Genomic DNA, 15,987 nt, shown 5'->3' with positions numbered 1-15,987 from the left:
GCTTGTGAGGCGGAGCCCTGGAAGACTCGAGAGACTTGAGAGGCGGAGCCCTAGGAGGCTCGGGAGGAGGGGCCCTTGAAGGCTTGTGAGGCGGAGCCCTGGGAAGCTCGGAGGGCGGAGCTCTGGGAAGCTCAGGATGCTCGGAAGGCAGAGCTCTGGAAAGCTCGGAAGGCGGAGCTCTGGAAAGCTCGGAAGGCGGAGCTCTGGAAAGCTCGGAAGGCGGAGCTCTGGAAAGCTCGGGAAACTCGGAAGGCGGAGCTCTGGAAAGCTCGGAAGGCGGAGCTCTGGAAAGCTCGGAAGGCGGAGCTCTGGAAAGCTCGGAAGGCGGAGCTCTGGAAAGCTCGGGAGTAGGAGCCCTAGAAGACTCGAGAGGCGCTGGCTATAGGACGGGCACGACGACTGGCGCTGGCTCTTGGACGGTCCTGGCTACTGGCGCCGGCTCAGGGACGGTCGAGGCTACAGGCGCCGGCTCAGGGACGGTCGAGGCTACAGGCGCCGGCTCAGGGACTTCAGGCTCGCTCGACAGTGACGTGCGTAGGCGTTGGCTCGCTCACCGTGATATGCGTAGGTGCCGGCTCGCTGACCGTGGCTGACGTGGGAACAGGTTCGCTCACCGTGCCAGGCGTGGGGGCGAGCTCGCTGACCGGTGGGGCAGGTGGAAGAGGATGAGCCAAGGACGACTGGAGGGCCACCGCCGTGGGAGTAGAGGCAGGATTCTCAACCACCTCCACAGTAAGCAGTGAGCCGCATGCCAGAAGTGTCTCCATGAATTCACAGAGCGTCCAGCCACGCGTCGCCGGCGGCAACCGCTCCTGGAGCGAACCGGTCAGGCTAGCCTGGAAGAAAACCACCAGGGAGGAGTCAGGATAGTCGGTGGCGCTCGCTAGGAACAGGAAGTCCCTAATGTGTTCCTCCACCGGGTGGCTTCCTTGCTTCCGGTCCAGGAGGCGGCAGCATGCCTGGATAACCGCTGGATCCATATTTTGGTCTATCGTTCTGTAACGAGTAAGCAGCGAGGCGGTGCGGATCCAAATGCAGTTAACTTTATTCGTTAAACAAACACAAAGGGAAAAACCCTCAATGGGGAAATAAACATAAAGCTGAACACACGGGAAGGGAAAACATACCAGCTAACAACACTCAACGATAGACAAGGACTGAACCAAAAACCAGGGTTAAAATACATGAACATAGGAAAAAGGGACCAATGAACAAACAGAACTCAAACAAGATGATAAGGTGATAAACAGAAACCAAAGGGAAACTAAACGAGGGCAGGTGAAAACAATGAACAGTGAACACGAGGGCTGACAGGAAGACTATGGAGGTACAAGGGTGACAAAAGTGAAAACTAAGGAATAACAAAAGTGACAAAAAATGACAAACAAAAGGGCAACAGTGAAACAAGACAAGGTAAACATAACAGCAGTAAGTAATTAAGTAAGTTTGTATAAAGTCACTAATCCTCTAGTGTTTATTTCACCAGGAAATTGCAGCCAAACGTAGAATGCGGCACGTAAAAATGTAGAAAAATTTAGCAAACATGTAGTTATAGTAACGTTCATTCTATGAGACTATGTTGTCCAAAATAGTCCCATGACAACTCAGAGCAATTTGTATGAGTTGGCAAAATCTTTAGATATCTTGTCTCGTACTTTAATCCCAAAAAGTCCAACCAATCAGAATTTCAAAGCGATACAAAACAGGCATCAAAATTAAGCTAACCTCCTATTCAACACTTTTTAAAAAAAGGAAGCATCTGTGAACAAATTTGGTAACTCATCCCATGTTTATTTCTGCAATTCAAATGACTGATGTCTGTCAATAACCTGTAATAATGTAATTTCCCTTTTAAAATAATGGTTTGGTTTAGAGTTTGGGTAAGGGGTTAGACTTTATGGTTAGGTTAAGGTTTGGGGTTAAACTTAGGAAAAACCTAAGAACGTTATTTGTTGATTTGTTTATTTTAAAAGTTAAAGTCCATTTTTGTATGATTTTTTATGACTGCCATCTACTAATTATTACGACTTGTCATAAGACCAGGATAGAGATTTCTCTTAAAATTCCCATAGCTCTCACATCTCATTTGTGTTCATGTACATTCAAATAACATCAAGTCTTTCTTTGACCCTCATTGTAGTTACAGAATGGTGTCAGGACATTATTTCACCTCCATGTTTACATCCTTAAGAAGGATGCTTAAAATAAACTTGAGAAGTAATAGATTTTGTGTGATCTGGATCTCACTAGACAATAGCTGCCAAAATCCCTCATGTATCTTAATTGAGCTGCTGTCAAATGTATTTGATGATCACATTTGTCCTTCACACCATTAGCATCAATTGTGTCTCATTAGGCCTACTTAGAAAGAGAACTATGTAATTCATATGAGCTTTACCATAAACTAAACAATAAAAAATAAACCTATCCACCCCTACATTTGCTATTCTTATATTTGGACTCCTTATGTTTCTCAATTCCTTCATGTGTTGTTATCAGACAAGTCTAAGTTTGTTGAAGCCTAATTGAGTATGTGTGGTAAGTGACTTAGCGAGTTAGCACATGGGCAAAAGAGCTCTCCTGTTCTTCTCTGAGATGTTTTTGTGCTCTTTGGCTGTAGGAGCTGGAACTGCGCTGGCAGGAATACTATGAGCTGGTCACCATTCTACTGAAGTGGATCAGACATCATGTCATCATCTTTGAGGAAAAGAAGTTTCCCACCAACTATGAGGAGATTGAGGTGAGGAACGCTAATCTGAAGTCTGCTGTTGTTTTGTGACATGGTTTGCTAGTAGTAACCCCTTTCGTATCCAGTTATTGAATGAAATGCAGTCTTATTGTCTGCTGTACTGTCTGGATTTATAAGATGCACATTGTCTGGATTTTGTGGAGAATGATCTGCCTCAGCATAGCTGGTCACCAGTATATTGTATGTTGTGTTTTGGAATGGGATGCTACTGTGCTGGTGTCCCCACCAGGCTTCTGAATTCCACCTAGACCAGCAACAAACCAGTGCTAACCAGCATAAACTGTTGAAATTCATGCTGGTCTAAGCTTGTCTTTTCATGAGGATGGGTAACTTGTTTACAGTCATGTAAAGAAAAAGCACACAGGGACGAATAACCAGTGTTGGGGAGTGACTAAATAAATGTAGCGATGCTAGTGAGACAGTAGCTAAGATATTGCCAGAAAAGTGTATCAGAAACAAGTTACTTTTTCCAACAAATTGCACTGTAGCCTCACAAAACACTGTTTTCTAAGTCACAATGTATTGAGCATGGAGCTTTATAGCCAAGCGAACTGGGAAAATAATTAAACACACTCTTCTAAACTGACACGTACTGCTCTTATTTATCACTATATATTTTATATTTATCCGTTGTCTGATCTGCAGAATTCCTTTAGTGAATCATGCAGTAAACCAGCACAGAAAAAGTTTGCAATAATTTTTTTTTTTTATAAAAAATGGGGCTTTTACCATGCACAATTTATACTCTGTGTATTCTCCCTTTGTCTTGTAGTGTTGCTAAATGCTTTTTAAAAAGTGTAGCTTGAGTAGCTTGTAGCTTGGCAAACTACAGTTTCAAAGTAGCTTCCCCAACACTGTGAATAACATACATAGAATTATATCCTCCTGATCCAATCGCATGTTACTGGAAGAAATTATACTGCATGAATATAGGACACCACATCAGAAAGTTCAGGCTTTCTGTCTTTGAACAACTTTGTGTGAATTTGTATGGCTCTGTGCCGTTAGGGCGAGGCGGCTATGTAACAGGAGTACTTTTGGTCTGAGGGCAGGTATTTATTTGACCTGCTTTGTGAAAGAATCTCCATGCCACTCTTTGCTAATAAAGTCATAACGTGCACAATGAAAACTTGCAATGTTTTCTGAACAATTTAAATGAACCTGCTTAAGGAAGAAAGTTTAAACTGTTCTGATTGCACTGAAATGTTTAGTGCCCATTAATTTCCTATGTCAAATCCTGAATTGTTAAATATTTAATTATTTGCATTATTTGTATATAATTATTTTCTTTCATTTTAAGTGATTTAACTCAGAGAGCACTTTCAATAGCATTTATGGCATTATATTGATTGCCATAAATGTAAATTTTTCTTTAAAAAGAGCAAAAATCGAGGTAACAGTGAGGCACTTACAATGGAAGTGAATGGGGGCCAATTTTTGAATGTTAAAATACTCACTGTTTTAAAAGTATAGACACAAAAAATAAACAATATGCATGTAAACATGATTTAAGTGAGATAAAATAACTTATTAACCTATTCTGTGTAAAGTTATAGATGATTTTACAACTTTGTTGCCATGACGATGTAATATCAACAAAACCCTCACATTACTGTAAAAATTTAAATTTAAACAACATCACAGCTCAAATAATACAGATTTAACGGAAGAATTAATGTAAGTGCTTTTATAAAATTATGAGCTTCAAATTTCTGCCTTTAAACCCTCCAAAAATTGGCCCCTATTCACTTCCATTGTAAGTGCCTCACTGTAACCTCGACTTTTGCTTTTTTAAGGAAAGGGAGTCTAAATAAATGTTTGTGGTAATCAACATTATGACACATTAAGCTTAACTTGTTTTGAATACGGAATATTAGATAAAGCTTGAATGCAGAAATTTTGAACCAGACTTAGGCTAAAACGCTATTACGCAAGTACTCATATGCAGCCACAAAGGCTGCACCAGCGCATTGCATGTGTGCTGTCCTAATGTGGATCAGTGATAACAAATGACTTACCTTTAGACAGGGCCAGCCCGTGGCATAGGCAGTTGCCTAGGGTGCAAAATGACTGATAGGTGCCGCATAATGAAAGATAATTGTTTTTGTCTGAAGTGCACCCTCTCGTGAAGACTGTGCACCCCTCTACCCATATATTGAGCACTAGCGCTATGTGATTATATTATAATCAGATCCTTATATGTGGACAAAATGAGTGAAAAAAGAACCATTATCAGGTGCACAAGACAAGAAGTGGCACAAAGAAGAGAAAAGAGCAATATAAGGGTAAGAATCACAAGTTAATGACTGTTCATGTCAGCCATTGATGTTTATTTACTAGCCTACTTTGAAAAGTGCAGTGTATTTTCTTTCAAATATACTTAAGCTTCTATAATGTTGTTTTAATTTCAGTTATATTGCTGCTTGCTTTCACTTCACCAAAACACTTCTTAGTGTCTTCTTTTAAAAGAGACCATGATAAGGACTGTAGTCTAAAGCATTCATGCTAAGCACCCTCAATTGCAAACCAGAGCAAACTACTGCCCGTGGGTTGATTTACCATGAATGTTTTTATTAGATCTTTCATTTATCTGGCAATGGGACATCTCGCGCATCCACAAGCTTTTAATATGCTCAGGGTTGCCAGATAATACATGCAACACCCCAGAATTTTACACATGCACAAATAGGAAATATTTCGCCTTATGTGACATCATAATATCCAATGTGGCAACCATGTTAGTGAGTGTGCGCAATCTCTCTCTCCACTTCAAATACAAATTTAATAAAATACGTAGTGCTCAGTAGTGCAATATTATGCTCAAAGAAATGTGTGATGTAGCCACTCAGTGTCCATTTGTGAGGCTGCGTGTGCTGTTTAGTGCCAAGCAAACCAAGTGATAAACTTTAGTAAAATCCCAATAGATCTTCGCATCATTCACACATAGAGGGGACACACTAGCAAAACCAAGTGAGAGAGGAATATGTTTGTTCTTTGTGTTATTTATGAAATGCTAAAGTCCCTCATACCTATATGTGAATGTTACTCTGGCAGTAATCATTTATCTGTGTCATGCAGCCTGTTTTATTCAGTTTTGTGCTGAATGGGATGCCAAATAAACCATTGACGAGACCCACATCATGACCCATGAGCGTGTAAACAAGTTGATAATGTTCTGAGAATAAAACACCTTTGTCCTCTTTGCAGCAAACATTAAAATAAGAGTTTAGAATCTATAACGTCAGAATATTTTATTTGACTATTAAACCAGACTCCTGATATAGTGTTAAATTGAATAACAAATTAGCACTGCATTGAAGAATGGTAAAATAAACAATTAATAATTTTATTCAGCCTTTATTCAGTTTTACTGAAAAGTAGCAGCAAAATTTTCAGCAATCACAGAATGGTCCCATCAGTTTGGGGCGCAATCTAAAATCTCGCCTATGGCGCGAACAGAGCCTGGGCCGGCCCTGCCTTTAGAGATACCTTTAAATGTTTGTGTCATGAAAACGGATGTGTTATTACACAAGCAGTTAGCTTAGCAATATTCTTTTCAAACTCTTGCTCCGACTTACTGTTGATGAAGACAGTTTTGCTAATGCCCGCTGTAGCGCCTCTTCAAATCAAATCAAATCACTTTATTGTCACACTACCATGTACACAAGTGCAACAGTAGGTGAAGTCTTTGGTCAACGCTGAGAATACAGTGCAATGTATATAACTAAATGTATAGTTTAATTGTATTAAGTGTTTTACATGTACATCTTGTGCATTCTTAAGGCCTAAACATACTCTACGCAAATACGTGAACACAGATGTGAGAGCTTGGCCACCACATTACCAACATGCGGTCAGGTGGAACATGCTTAACACGTGTTCTTGCATTACCGCACAAAACAAACCTCAGTATTCAAGGGGGCGTTAGAATTACCTTCAAATGTCAATGCCATTAAACTGGAATTGTTTTTATTTTGGTAAACTGCTGTATATATTGTCTTTAACTCAACTTGCACAGCAATATTCTCTTAAAATTTTTGCTCTGCCATGCAATTTCACCAGAGATGCAGACAGTTCACACTAATCTCACTATAGCACCTCTTGTGGCAACATCGAGAATCCAACACATAGTTGCGTTGTGTAATGAAATGTGATCTGACACATTTCAGAATGCAACGATGTGTGAAATTGAGCCTGTGTGTAGCTAGAAGCGTCTGCTTTCACATACTTGTATAGAGCATGTTTTGGCCTCAACATCATGTTAGATATCTAAATGTATGTTTAATTATTTACATATTTACTGTCTTTTATGTTGTAGATTCTGTGGCGTCAGTTTCTGATGTTTAAAGAGACAGAGCTGCCCCCTAAAGAGTCAGATAAGATCCGCTCCAAACACCTCTACCAGTCCTTTGAGGTTTGAATACAAGACTTAATGTCAATTCATATTTGATCTTGGAGATTTAACTTGAGAAATGTTTGCTTTTATTCCTGTAAATTACTGTTATTTATGCCATAATATGATTTTGCATCTTAAATTTCTCCACAGAGTGCAGTTCAGGCCGGTCAGATTAAGGTTCCTCCTGGTTACCACCCCATTGATGTTGAGAAGGAATGGGGGCGACTCCATGTGACCATTCTAGAGAGGGAGAGGCTTCTCAGAATAGAGTTTGAAAGGTACGTGATTCATTTATAAGACAGTAGCACTCCTAAAAACAATGACAAAGGTCAGACTTTTTCAGTCTTCTCAATGTCATTGCATCAGATGACAAAATATCAAACCAAGCGGCACCTGCAAACAAATAATGCTGAGCTTTTCTCGGAACGAGCTTAAATTTTCTGAGCCATTTTTATAATGACTTTTACCTAACTGTTGTCAAGGTGATTTTTAGTGGATTTATAATGTCAGTTCCTCTCAAGTTCACACTGGTGTCCTAGCAGAGTGATACACATTAAAATGTGTAACGTTTGACAACTGTGAAGTGTCACAATACATTTTATTTTCATTTTCCCTTTGAATTAAGTTTATTTTTCTTACCCCATTGGCAAAAGAATGAAATGGTGAGAATCAGTGACACAATTATGATCTCAGTTATCAATAATCTTCATGTAGAATTGTCAAATACAGGGCACAACCCCTGTCACAAGACAATGTTGCCTGATTCTGGACAAGAGGAATATTCAGCACACAGTTTCTTTCATGGGCAGCGCTGTGGAATGGCTGACCAAGTGCTACAACGACTTGGCTTTTTCCTGGCTGTAGTTTGAGTCCCATGACTGGATTATAACTGCAAAAACATGTTTTTTTCTGCTTTATGGGGAAAGATTTGAGTACTTTTGGACTCTAAATAATGGCTTTTTTAACAGACCCCTACCATTTAGTGTATTTGCTTCGTCCTGGAAAACTGTGAGTTCCTTCCTATATATTGGCTTGTGTTGTTTTTCTCTCATCATGTTTTTCTCATTTGGGGTATATTTTTTTTCGCAAAATGGTTCTGTACAGTCAGCTGAAACTTATCGGAAAATAAACCCAGAAAGGGTTTATTCACATGACAGGGTTTATTTTGCGATAATGACCAGCTGGCTGAACAGTATCTGCTTATAACATGACTACTTACTAATTAAAGTGGAATTAAATGGAAATAAAATAAAAATTTGAGTTGAAATTGCATTATTATGTTAGAAGAAAGAGACCATAGAGTCACCAGAAATAGCTGAATTCCACCTCTGGATTTCTGTTGGTGTTTATATTGTGAATGTGACAATCTGACTGCTTTTTATTCCGCTTGTTACATGAGTACTTGCCAAAGAAATTAATAAATGGAAATTCCCTTTAAACGCAAGTCAGTCAACTCGGCGTCCAACTTTGGAGCACTCTCAGGCAGCTATTTTATTTGGACAAACGTAACATTAAAGTGCAGCTCCTATCTACTTCAATGGGGAAAGACCAAAATCTTCAAAACGGTTGGTCAAGGTTATAATCAAAGAATATACTTCAACTCTCAACAATAGTATCATAAATTGTGCTTCTTTAGCTCAGATCACTTTAAAAAAGTGTGAGGCATCAGGCTTGTCCAGCTAATGCTTATGTGCATTTTCAAGCTGACTGACAGATGATGTCTGTATCTAAAAGGTAATTGGCTCTTTTACCTGTAAGGTGGGACTTCCTTTTCTACATCTGCTATATTGGATGTTTCAGTTTATCCCATTCATTTTAAAACAGGTGCTCCATCTCATGCTAAGCGGTCTCTGGCACGATGTTAGCAACACCAGTGTCATGGGTTTTATCGTTATGGAAATGTACTTTTTGCGAAAGTAATCTCGGGTTCAGTTTGAATGATTAAGAACTTCTCCTCATGAGCAACAGAGATGTAAATGTCCACTGAAACCTCAACATTGACCAAATGTATTTTTGTTCTGTGTATCTTGCTCCAATCTCTTCCAGGTTTGAACGTCTCCAGCAGATTGTTAGTAAAGTACAGATGGAATCAGGCATGTGTGAGGAACAGCTCAACCAGCTCGAGACTCTGCTGCAGACGGTGAGAACACTCACAAGCATTCACACCACCATTGACTCTTTTACAGCTGTTATTAGATCAAATGTGAAGTTGCTTCATAGATCAACACAACTGTATTTAGTATACTCAACTTTTTGAATGGCATTATCGCTCTTGTTGCAGGACATTCGACTTCTGACAGCCGGTAAACCAGCTCAACACTCAGTTGAGGTGGAGAGTGATCTGGATAAAGCAGACGGAATGATCCGTCTCCTTTTTAATGATGTTCAGCTTCTGAAAGATGGGCGCCACCTGCAGGCGGAGCAGATGTATCGCAGGTGAGACCATCAAAGCTTGGCTGGTGAAGCTGGTGAAGCTGGTTAACTCCTACATGCATGAGTGTTTTGCCCAACCTGCTCATTTTGAAAACGTGTTATACGTGTCTCCAGGTACAATTCCCTGCAGATTCCAGGTGAAGTGAATATTTTTTATTCACTTTCAATCAGATCATGACTTTAATGGCTGATTATGAATTTATAAACATATTTTTCTCTCTGTTACTCGCTGTTTTATGATATCAACACACTTTTACTCTAATGCATTTATTGAAAAAAAAATACAAATAGAAATGTAATGCTTGTATTACAGACCCACCTACATTTATACACGTATTCCAACATGGATAGCTTGCGCGGTGGCTCACCTGATAGGGCGTTGGAATTAAAGTCGGAGGACCACCCTTACAAACATTGAGAGTTCACTGCAAGTTTTCCGCAAACGTCCCACAAATTCGCCACGTTACTTTCACATGCAAATGAGCATTGTGGCAAACTTGCAGCAAATTGTCCTGTATTATCAAAGGTTTGCTGGAGGTTCACCACTACCGGTGAAGAGCTGCAAACTTCTGGAAAACATTTGTGGTGAATCACAAGCTCATTTGCATGTGAAAGTAACGAGCGGCTAGTATAGATTTTTTGTAAGGGGCGGTTCAAGTCCAGTCATGAACTCAAGCTGACATGTGACATTACAGAGTCATAGCAAAATTATGTGGTTCATTCAGAAAATTAGATTTTTTATTTTTGCTTTTGTCGAGTATTTCACTGGAAACCTGCAGCCTAACGTGTTACAGCACGCAAAGTTTGAATTGCAAAAATGTTGTCATGTTCACGTACTGTACGTTTCATGAGATTCAGGCTGGTTTCGCAGGACATTATTACGTACCTCGGGTTTAGTGACCCAGGATGATTATCTATCAAAAATAGATCTTCAAATTAACCGGATTGTGTAAAATGTACAAAATAAAGGAATATAATTTATTATGTTATATTTTATTGCTTTATCAAAGAGATGTAATGCAACAAATGATAGAACAGAATGTATTATTTTCACTCTGAAATTTTATGAGACGCAACTGACTGTCAAACACATATTGGGCTACACACAACACATACGCTACACATATTTTACGCTATTATATTTTTCATGTGTTCATGTACTTGCTATAGTCAAATTCTTCTTCGTCAAATAGCAGTGTCAAATTCACTGAAACAGCAGTGCCACCTTGAGTAACAAATCACATATCATGTATTGTATGTGTACATGCATATGGATACTGATAATTCACCATCAATGCACAGAAAATAAAAAAAGAAATAGCTATCCTGCCATTGTAAACTTCCATACAATATGAAATATTCATAAAACATGATTTACAGTATGTACAGTAAGTGCAAATATACTGTATATTTCGAGACTGTTACAAATCTCGGGTCACTAATGACCCTACAGACTTTTGGTAATCAAGCAATTGGAATAAATATATATTTTTAGCAATTTTCTTATTGTTACATTATTCATAAGAGAGAGAGAGAGAGAAAAAATTATACAACAAGCTAATTGTTTAAAGCTAACGGTAACATCTTTAAATAAAGACAACAGAATGACTCTTGACTTTCTTTTCTCAGAGTCTACCGTTTGCATGAGCGTTTGGTGAACTTGCGCACTGAGTACAGTCTGAGGCTCAAGTCCAGTGCCACTTCAGCTACTCAAGTCTCTATCGCACACGTCTCTCAGAAGTCTGCGCAGCGTGTACGCCCTGAGTTGGATGAGGTTACCCTCCGCTATGCACAGGACCTGTTAGCTTGGGTGGAGGAGAACCAGCGCAAGATTGACACTTCAGAGTGGGGCATTGACCTTCCTTCTGTAGAGTCTCAGCTGGGAAGTCACAGAGGCCTTCACCAAACCATTGAGGACTTTAAGGCTAAGATTGAACGAGCACGAGCAGATGAGGTAAAATACCATTAAAAACAGTGAACCAGACAACTTATACTTTAACAACAACCACATATATCGAAACGAAAAAAGAATATGTGCACTAAATTTAATATTGAATATGGCCAATGTGTTAATCTCAAAATGAGCAAATACTCTGTCACTTTATGTAATAAAATGATTACTGTATTGTGGTGTCTCTACATCTGTTTTTATTTCAGAATCAGCTCTCACCTCTTAGTAAAGGCACATACAGAGACTATCTGGGCAGACTTGATCTGCAGTACACCAAACTGCTGGTGAGTGTTAATATCAGTTAAAAACTCTTACAAAAAACTCTTAACAATCATGAAGTCTGTGGAAGTGGAGAGTTTCAGCACTTATTTTGTTTTCTGTCTAGAACTCATCCAAGTCACGACTGAGACATCTTGACAATCTGTACAACTTTGTGAATGCTGCCACTAAAGAACTGATGTGGCTTAATGACAAAGAGGAAGAGGAAACCAATTACGACTGGAGTGAACGCAACACCAACATGACTGCTAAGAAAGAGAACTACTCCGTAAGTGTGGCACCACTGTTGTTCACTCTCACGAGTAGGGTTGGGAAACATTAAACGGTTCTTATTCAAATGAATCTACAGAGTGAAACATACAGCTCGACTAGTGTAGCCAGATTCCCAAGCAACTTACTTTTATGAGTTTAAAAAAAAAAAAAAAATCTACATTATGAAAAATACAGCGTGACCAGTGTAGTTCGATTCAGAAATGAATGATTCTTCTGAGCCGGTTCTTTTGAATCTGAACTACAAAAAAATACAGCGCAACCAGTGTAGTTAAATTCCTGAATGAATTACTATTCTGAACGGTTCGTTTGAATCTGCACTGCAAATCATTCATTGTGACCACTGCAGCCTGATTCCCAGAAAAGACACTTATGAGTCGATTTATTGAAATCTACACTTCAAAACACTGACCATGACCATTGACCATGACCAAAGCAGTCAGACTCCCGGATGAATGACCCTAATGAGACATTTAAAAAAATATATATTTACAGAGTGAAGCATACAGCGTAACCAGTGTAGTCAGATTCACAAACGAATGACTCTTCTGAGCCTGTTTTTTAAATCTACAGATAAAACATACAGTGTGACCAGTATAGATTGATTCCCAAACAAATGACTCTTATGATCTTTTGACTCTTATGAGTTTGTTCTTTTTAATCTACAGAATTAAAAATACAGTGTGACCAGTGTAGCCCAATTTCAGAATGAATGATTCTTATGAGCCTGTTCTTTTGAATCTGGACTGCAAAACATTTAGCATGAATAGTGCAGACAGACTCCAGAACAAAAGACCCTTGTGAGGCCCTTTTTTTATCTACAGCACGAAACACACAGTGCGACCAGTATAGTCAGATTCCTGAACGAATGACTCTTCTGAGCCAGTTCTTTTGAATCTACAGTAAAACATACAAGGACCAGCAAAACATGGTTCAATAATGTTGTGAGATGAGTGTCAAGACATTTCATTTGGATCAAGATGTTTTACTGTTTCACACAAAGAATGTCGGAGCGTTCTTCATGGTCTAATTAATTCTTCAGGGACTTATGAGAGAGCTGGAGGTCCGGGAGAAAAAAGTCAGTGACATTCAGGCCACTGGAGACAGACTCATCAAAGATGGCCATCAAGGCAAGAAGACTGTTGAGGTATAGACTGAACTGAGCTTCTTCCATTACATGACTAAGATATCATAGACACATGTATATGTTACATACATCTTATATATGTGTTCCTCAGGCCTTCATGGCAGCTCTACAGACCCAGTGGAGCTGGATCCTCCAAGTATGCTGTTGTATCGAAACACATCTAAAAGAGAATACAGCATACTTCCAGGTACAGCAAAGCCTTAATGAAGAATAAGCAGTTTTCAGATCTTTTTTACTATTATAACTGTTCCTTATCTGTTTCAATCGTAGTTCTTTGCTGATGTGAGAGAGGCTGAGGAGAGGATGAAGAAGATGCAGGACACCATGAAGAAGAAGTACACGTGTGACCGCACCACCACTGCCACTCGATTGGAGGACTTGCTCCAGGACGCTGTCGTAAGTTTACCCAGATTATGAAATTTGGCACACTGATTGAGGACAGTCTGAACATGTTCCAGAGCAAACATTAGCATCACCAACATCTCAAATTTGCACTTGTTTATGCTGATAAAAGTATTTTTTTTCCTTGGCTTTTGCAGAGTTGAACGTGTACCATTGGTTTTAATTTCTTTCTAGATTTTCCAGCAGTTAAACATACTATTTTTAACTCCTTCTAGAACACATATCTGATTTGCCTGAAATTTGGCATATATAATCTAGAGACATTCTTGAAAAAAAAAAAACATTTTTTAAAAGATTTTTGATAGACTGAATTGTTCTCATATAACGTTTCAATGGATTTGACAGAGCGCTATATCTTAGCCACACTTTGGCATATTGAAACGAAACTTGGTAAATATTAGCACAACTATAACCTTGAGGTATCTAAGCAGGTTCGGCACAGCACCACCTACTGGTCAAGAAATATGAAAATGGCTATTTTTGCTTATAACTTCTGTATAATTTGGCCTATAATCATGAGGCTGGTCAAATCAGATTCCTTGAGGCATACAGAGTAGAATGATACCCCATGTTTGGGCTCAGCCATTTGGAATTTTGTCGTAAAATGCTGAAACTTGGTATGTTTCATCGGCACCATGCCCTGTAGGTACCTGAGTCAGTATGAAGTCCACATAGCAGCTTATTCTGGCCAAGAACCTCCTATTTATAACTGACATGTGATGTGTAGAGCTGGAAAAATCTGATAAAACCCTAAGAGAATATCGGGTGTCTCAAACAATACTCTTGAATATATTTTTAAAGATGAAATGCCAGAAACCTCACAGACATGTCTTCTCATCTGAAAGATGTATTTGCTAATTAACGTCCTCATCTGGATGTGGAATCTAGATGTCAAATGCTTTGTAGCTTTTAGCTAACCAGACTGTTTTCTCTCAGGAGGAGAGAGAGCAGCTGAACGAGTTTAAGACTCACATCGCTGGCCTAAACAAGAGAGCCAAAACCATCATCCAGCTGAAGCCACGGGACCCCACCACCCCCTTCAAAGGCAAACTGCCCGTTCAGGCTGTGTGCGACTTCAAACAGATGGAGGTAGACATAGAAATATTCACTGTTAGTCATCCTTAGGCACCATTTGCTTTGTACGGTATGCTTATAATCTTATCCCTCATAATAGATTGTGATGCACAAAGGTGATGAGTGTGCGCTCATCAATAACTCTCAACCGTATAAGTGGAAGGTTCTAAACCGTTCAGGAAACGAGGCCACAGTACCGTCTGTCTGCTTCCTGGTGCCGCCCGTCAACAAGGAAGCTGTCGAGAGTGTGTCCAGGTAAATGAAAGTCTCACATAGCCAAACCTGTGATTAAATAGCAAAAGATCCGGTCCTTGTACAAGGAATGCCAATTTAAATAGGAAGTGTTATCCTTAGGAAACAAGATATCTTATAAGGCAGCATTATGCAGTCTTTGCCTTTAAGTCTTGATGATGATGGCTTAAAATGCTGTTGAGGTAGGCAGCTCAAGGGTCAAGTGTCATACATTTTGAAGGATATTTATCTTTCCTTTAGGTATATAATTATACCCTGTAGAAACAAAATCACCTAAAACACATGAAATGTTAGATTTTTACATTTATGCTGTATGTATGTTGTTCACAGTCTGGAGGTGGGTCATCAGCAGATACTTCTTCTGTGGCAGAGACTGCACACTGACTTGAGGAGTGTGCTGTCCTGGCAATACCTGATGAAAGACTTCCAGCTTATCCGCTCATGGAACATCACTATGGTTTGTTTCCTGCCTTTACTCAGTTAGATACATCTGAGAGTGAATGATCGAGCCATCAGTTCAAATCATGGGAGTGGTGTTGGCGTAGTGGGCTAAAGCACATAACTGTTAATCAGAAGGTCACTGGTTCGATCCCCACGGACACCACCATTGTGTCCTTGAGCAAGACACTTAACTCCAGGTTGCTCCGGGGGGATTGTCCCTGTAATAAGTGCACTGTAAGTTGCTTTGGATAAAAGCATCTGCCAAATGCATAAATGTAATTGTAAATCGTTAAAATGGATTTGCCTCTGAATTACCAGACAAAAGTTTAGACACATTTGAGTGAATTTGTTCCTCATGATTTTAAAACCTTTAGATTGAAAGGCTTATGTATATTATTACTATTTTTGAGTTTTATGGGAAAGCAAGTATCCAGTATACATTGGAACTCCTTCAATACTGTATAAAAAGCAACCCTCGCTAACTTTATTTTCAGTTTGCAACGGTTAAGTTATATAAACTTAATAGTAGGAAACAGTCAGTAACCAGTAAACAAAACAAAATAGCTTAATTGAATTATAGGGACCTCAAGGGC

General features: G+C 39.4%; 1 protein-coding gene across 1 annotated transcript in view; it reads left to right on the top strand.

Moving 5' to 3' along the window:
- Positions 1-15,987, top strand: part of LOC127657569 (plectin-like) — a 101,900-nt gene that overhangs the window by 54,507 nt on the left and 31,406 nt on the right. The window contains exons 10-23 of the mRNA XM_052146426.1: positions 2,621-2,740; positions 7,068-7,163; positions 7,296-7,423; positions 9,192-9,285; positions 9,427-9,581; positions 11,208-11,532; positions 11,736-11,813; positions 11,915-12,076; positions 13,121-13,225; positions 13,317-13,412; positions 13,496-13,621; positions 14,564-14,716; positions 14,802-14,956; positions 15,284-15,410. Coding sequence (XP_052002386.1) covers positions 2,621-2,740; positions 7,068-7,163; positions 7,296-7,423; positions 9,192-9,285; positions 9,427-9,581; positions 11,208-11,532; positions 11,736-11,813; positions 11,915-12,076; positions 13,121-13,225; positions 13,317-13,412; positions 13,496-13,621; positions 14,564-14,716; positions 14,802-14,956; positions 15,284-15,410 — 1,920 coding nt within the window. The remainder of the gene's footprint in view (positions 1-2,620; positions 2,741-7,067; positions 7,164-7,295; positions 7,424-9,191; positions 9,286-9,426; positions 9,582-11,207; positions 11,533-11,735; positions 11,814-11,914; positions 12,077-13,120; positions 13,226-13,316; positions 13,413-13,495; positions 13,622-14,563; positions 14,717-14,801; positions 14,957-15,283; positions 15,411-15,987) is intronic.

This window comes from Xyrauchen texanus, chromosome 17, assembly GCF_025860055.1.
Source record: "Xyrauchen texanus isolate HMW12.3.18 chromosome 17, RBS_HiC_50CHRs, whole genome shotgun sequence".
Lineage (NCBI taxonomy): Eukaryota > Metazoa > Chordata > Actinopteri > Cypriniformes > Catostomidae > Xyrauchen > Xyrauchen texanus.
Note: the sequence above shows the minus strand (reverse complement) of the source record. Positions and strands in the feature narration are given on the sequence as shown.